General features: G+C 36.0%; 1 protein-coding gene across 1 annotated transcript in view; it reads right to left on the bottom strand.

Annotated features, from left to right (window-relative positions):
- The window catches only part of LOC107662328 (NT-3 growth factor receptor-like), a 98,682-nt gene that overhangs the window by 47,445 nt on the left and 45,412 nt on the right, over positions 1 to 5,825 (bottom strand). The window contains exons 6-10 of the mRNA XM_016452313.1: positions 3,396 to 3,460; positions 3,007 to 3,205; positions 2,186 to 2,200; positions 805 to 854; positions 594 to 696 (exon numbers count right to left, since the gene is read on the bottom strand). Coding sequence (XP_016307799.1) covers positions 594 to 696; positions 805 to 854; positions 2,186 to 2,200; positions 3,007 to 3,205; positions 3,396 to 3,460 — 432 coding nt within the window. The remainder of the gene's footprint in view (positions 1 to 593; positions 697 to 804; positions 855 to 2,185; positions 2,201 to 3,006; positions 3,206 to 3,395; positions 3,461 to 5,825) is intronic.

Genomic DNA, 5,825 nt, shown 5'->3' with positions numbered 1-5,825 from the left:
TAATATTAGCAGAGGAAGTCAGGCTAACCAAAGAAAGACTCGCAGGCATTTCCGCCAACTGCCTTCCCAAGGTCTGAGACTGGAGGATGCATTCAACTCAAATTCTATTCACACAAACCCACACAGCACAAACCAAACCCTATCTGACTCATGATTTGCCAGACAATGTTTAAAAGCAGGCTCTAAACATAGCCTTAAACCAAAGCCGAGAACTCCTATTATGTTTCCGAGTCCCTTGAGATGATTGACAACTGAAAGACGGAAGAAATCTATTGTGTTGCTTCAAGAAAGGATGAAGAGAATTAAGAATATTTTGCTATTTTTGCTTTTTCACAGGGAAGTCAACGTGAAATCAAAATGGACCCTTTTTACTCGAAGACACATTAAGACACAAATGTTTGTTTTTATAATCTTTTATCAAAATGTATTAACTACTCCCATCCAACCACCTGTCATAAAGAGACCATTTTTCACAATCCAATCAATTCCCCATGGATAAAATCCCATCCAGCCAAATATCCATTGACTTTGCTGAAAATATGGAGCAAAAAGTTGCCTTTATTTCAACATTTAGCAAAATAGTCTAGTCATACCTTTTATCCCAAATTTGTTGCGTCTGCTGTATTTGTTGATGAGGACGAAAATCACAATGAGGAAGACGCAACCAAAGCCAGCCAGACCAACAGCAATCGACATCTACAGGAAAAAGCAATAACGCAGTCAATGACACAGCTATGTCTGCTGAAACTGAATTTAAAGAAGAACTTCAGCCTTTTGCTTTTTCAGACAGAATGGACGTCTTACTCCAAATGAATCTTCTTCAGGACTCTTCGCCTCATCTTCAGGTGTTGGAGCTACAGGAAATAGAAAAGACATTGCGCAATTAAAGAGGCCAAAAATGCTTTCCTTTAGACAGTGTTGTTGTTGTTAACCAAAACTATTTTTTATTGCAATAAAGCTGAAATATAAAATAAATATAAAATTAAAAACTTTTAAAAAGTAAACAAAAATTAGATATGTTACATTGGCAACCAACCGAAAAAAAAAAGTTTAAGCTGTAGTACAAAAATTACTAAAAATTCAAATGAAAACTGAAAATTTAAAATATAAATGGGATATTAATACATTTATAATATATACTGTATATACTTTATATATATATATACAGTATATACAGTATCTATATATATAATACTAAAATAACACTAGTTGTTAACTCTTTTAATATTTACTTCTTAAATGTTCATCCTTGGCTACAACAAACCTAAACAAGTTAAACATTTCCACCATTATTTCTCATGGGGATAAAAATAAAGCAATTTAACACCCATTGACACACATCATCATGCTATGTGGAATAAGTCGTCACATGACATTAAACTGCTTGTTATAGACTTTTTGGCAGAGTAAAACAATTCCTGAATGAATGAATGCATGCTAGTTTGATACCAAATTTCAAAATATCTGAATTTAAAGACATAAATCTAATTTAATTAGACGTTTGACTTAATAACTATTCAGCCCTGTGACAACTAGGTCTGCTTCCACCAATATATTGAATTCTGTCTGTTCCTTACTAGATATGTCTATTTTCAATTCACTTCATGACTTGTACGTTTATGATGCAGCCTGAGAGGCACAGTGTAAACTGTTTTGGTTCTGGAGGCTTTTGTCTGAACCCGTGTGGCTTGTTCACAGGTGCCAGAGAGGAATTGGCATTTAATTGAGTCATAATGGCAGAGGTGCAGCAGAGCTCACATATTACCGCATCCCGCACCCAAAGCACGAGCCGTCCTCGCTGGACTCGAAAACAATTACACCATCCTGAACTCGTAATGCATAGAGCTTGTATACGTGCCAAAAACGTGCTGTAATTCATAAGGGCTATTCTTTAATCTACCTTTGTTTAGTGTCATTAGGGGTGTCCTTTTTTACAGATAGTAGGTAAGATTTCAAGTATACAAGTTTGCTATGTTGAGCATTTTCGTTTGCCAAGTTCTGTGTTCTTGGAGCTATTATTATGAGATACTGCTTGAAAGATGATACTGTTTTATCAAATTCTTCAATGCTGAACTTAAGATCATAGATTATAATGTATTTGAAGCGAACAGAATAGGGACATGAGATGTGACTAATATGTTTTGTCTGTCTGTATTCTTTTGGTCAAAAAGAGAGAGGCACTTACTGTACTCAATTATTCCTAAAAGAATGGCATAAGAGGAGAAAAGAAAAAAATATAAAAGATTAAAAATGGAAAACATTTTAAAGCATAAAAATGTGTAAAAGATACACTACCATTCAAAGGCTTGGGGTCGGTAAGACTTTTGTTTTTTGAAAATGAATACATTTCATTTGATACGCATTAAAATTATGTGTCAGATATTTCAAATAAATGCTTTTCTTTTTAACTTTTTATTAATCAAACAATCCTGAAATGTTTTTTATCACGGTTTCTGCAAAGATATTAAGCAGCACAACTATTTTAAACAATGATAATATTAAGAAATGTTTCTAGAGCAGCAAATCAGCATATTAGAATGATTTCTGAAGGATCATGTGACACTGAAGACTGGAGTAATGATGCTGAAAATTCAGCATTACGTCACAGAAATAAATGACATGTTAAAATATATTGAAATAGAAAACTTATAAATTATAATAATATTTCACAGTATTACAGTTTTTACTGTAATTATAAACAAATAAATACAGCCTTGGTGAGTAGAAGAGACTTCTTTCAAAAACATTAAATATTCTTACTGACCTTAAACTTTGTGAACTGTAGTGTATATAGATTATATAGTGAATTATACATTCCTATATATATATATAATATATACTATAATATAGTATCACATATATTGTTTTGTATATATAAGCAGGCACACATATCAAGGTATATCAAAATAAAATGAATAAATATCACGAGTCATTCCTATCAATAAATATCAATAAAATCATCCATCCCTCAGGCTACAAAAGTAAATGAACAATTAAATAACTTACCATCATCCTCAATGAACGGTGGCTCAAGAAAATAGCCGTAGATGGTTTTGGTGACTGACCCGAGAGAGTTAGAGGCAACTAGGGTGTAGTTTCCATTGTCGTAATGCGTGGGGTTCTGAAAAGTCAAGCAGCCTTCCAAGTAATCTTGGTAGTGCTCCATCTCCATGCGGATATACTCGCTCTGCAGGATCTCACGGCCCTTGTGGAACCAGCGAGTTAGAGGCTACTAGGGTGTAGTTTCCATTGTCGTAATGCGTGGGGTTCTGAAAAGTCAAGCAGCCTTCCAAGTAATCTTGGTAGTGCTCCATCTCCATGCGGATATACTCGCTCTGCAGGATCTCACGGCGCTTGTGGAACCAGCGCAGTGTGGGATGGGGAAAGCCCCTCACAGTGAACTCAATGCAGGTGTGATGGCGCCGCTCCGGCTCGTCCAGCTTCAGTATTACTGGCGGAACTGATATGAGGAAAGAAAAACCAAGGGTTCATAGGAAGACAGAGGCTTTTATGTAACAGATACAGGACAGAATGGCTGACAGCAAATTTTCATCAGTGAATTACACAGATTTCTCACCCATGGTAATATACACACACATACATTCTAAAAAATGCTGGGTTGTTTCAACCCAGTGTTGGGTCAAATATGGACTAACCCAACTGTTGGGTTAAAAAGTTAATTTAAAAATGTAACCAAAATTTAACCCAACAGTTGGGTTAGTCCATATTTGACCCAAAATTGGGTTGAAACAACCCAGCATTTTTTAGTGTATATTTACATACTCTTTCCACCACAACTCTCTTTTATTTCTGGCATCAACACTATGGCAACAAACCAATCTAATTTCATTACCTGCAAAATGACAATGCATACAGATAGTCCTAAATGTCAGATTTAAATAGACAGATCAGAATGGGGTGCAGTGTGAACGGAAATATAAATCTCTATTCCCTTTCCTTGTATGGAAAACTGAATCTCAGACATTCAGCCTAACATCTCATTTTATGTTTCACAGATAAAAGAAAATAATACACACAACATAAGACTGACAATGGTGACAGACGACAAGAAGAGCGAGTAAATGATGATACATTTTTATTCCTTTAATGTTAAAAGTTAAAGTCTCAAAGATTCACTTTTTGTGAAATGCACCTTCATAGATTTCTTAACAATGGAGTTATTGTCAAGTAAATAGCAGGCCCACTGTTAGGTTAATATGCACTATAAGTTCATAAATTGGGTCTTCGATGAAAAACGGACAGAGCATAAATGGACAGAGGGACAGCTCGTAATCTTGCTGTCACAGACTGTATATTATTGTACGCTATTCAAAGGCAAACCGCATGCAAACGTCTTGTCCAACACTGCACATTTGTTTGTCATTCAAATGAGAACACATCATTATTGTCAGCTGCCTTCTCTTGCCGAAATGATTTGTGCTTTGCTGACTGATGAGACTAGACGAGAGATATATCCCTCCTGTAGAGCGGCTCGGCACACATCCCGCCTAAACAGATGACATGTGTTTTAGAATCAGCATGCAGCAGCACCCTTGCTCTCAGCCTGTCTGCTCTCACTACTGCATGAGGCCTGTCATTTAGAGAGTCCTGCTGCAATCCCACCAGGAGAGAGAAAGAGAACGGGAGGGATGTGCATCCCATATGTGCGGCTCATATTCTGGAGCTTTTGATCGGAATGCTAAAATCCAACTGGTGCACTTTTCATTAGCATTATTAATGCGGCTAAGTGGAACAGGGCCAAACCTTTTGGCTTTGTTGACTGCACCCAGTTGTGATGTTTCTCAAATCCGATCTTTAGGACTGATTGTCCATGCTGTCAGGTAGTGAAATCAAATTTTTCCGTTCTGATAGTAAAGAACTGGTCTACAGAGACTGTCATTTAAAAAAAAAAACATAAAATAAAAATAAATAAATCATACAATTATTTCATTTACAAAATGTATATTTAAATTAATGACTTTTCTACTTTATATGAATTTAAATATATACTATTATAACCTGTTTAAATATGAACAAGGGATTTACAACATTAAAGAAATCCTTTATTTATAACATGTACATGAAAAATCGAAAAGATTGGACACAACTATGGGACACGGTCGTGCAGCAGTGAGCAACAGTGAAAGGAACCTCAAGGTTGTAAATGTGTGAAATTGTATAGGGCCCCATTCCTGTATTTTGCCTGGGGCCCCCAAATCACTAAATCCGCCCCTGGGTAAAAGAATGCATTCAAACAATCCGTCCCAAACACAGCACTAATATAAAGGAAACCAGGCCACCGCTGTATGGCCAGATGAGACGCAAACTACGGTTTCTCAACCAGTCTTGCTAGTAAAGTTTTGATGGATGAAGACTGCAATCAAGGTAAAGACGATTACGGTGGCATACAGCGGTCGTGCACGCGTTGAGTCCGTTAATGCGTGTATGAGTGCTCTTGACGCACTGATCGCACATTGTATTTATGCACAGGCACAGACATTTCCGTACATTCACATTTTTTCCACACACATTCACGATAATGTTTTGATTTGTCATGCTTATGTTGCTGTGTTTAGTTATACTGAATGGATCCGTGTACTGTAGTACAGAATCACCCTTCAATCTTTTGGTTTACTTTGCTGGATATAGCAAATGATGACAAAATAAACATTTGAAACAAGATGGTCTATGCTTAATTTCATGAAGTGTGCGATTAATCGTTATTAATCACAGAAAAAAGGATGTGATTAACCAGATAAAAAAATTTAATCGATTGACAGCCCTAATATATATATATATATATATATATATACAGTATCTCACAG

The sequence above is a fragment of the Sinocyclocheilus anshuiensis genome, unplaced genomic scaffold (assembly GCF_001515605.1).
Source record: "Sinocyclocheilus anshuiensis isolate Anshui unplaced genomic scaffold, SAMN03320099.WGS_v1.1 scaffold579, whole genome shotgun sequence".
Lineage (NCBI taxonomy): Eukaryota > Metazoa > Chordata > Actinopteri > Cypriniformes > Cyprinidae > Sinocyclocheilus > Sinocyclocheilus anshuiensis.
This window is presented reverse-complemented; position numbering and strand designations above follow the sequence as displayed.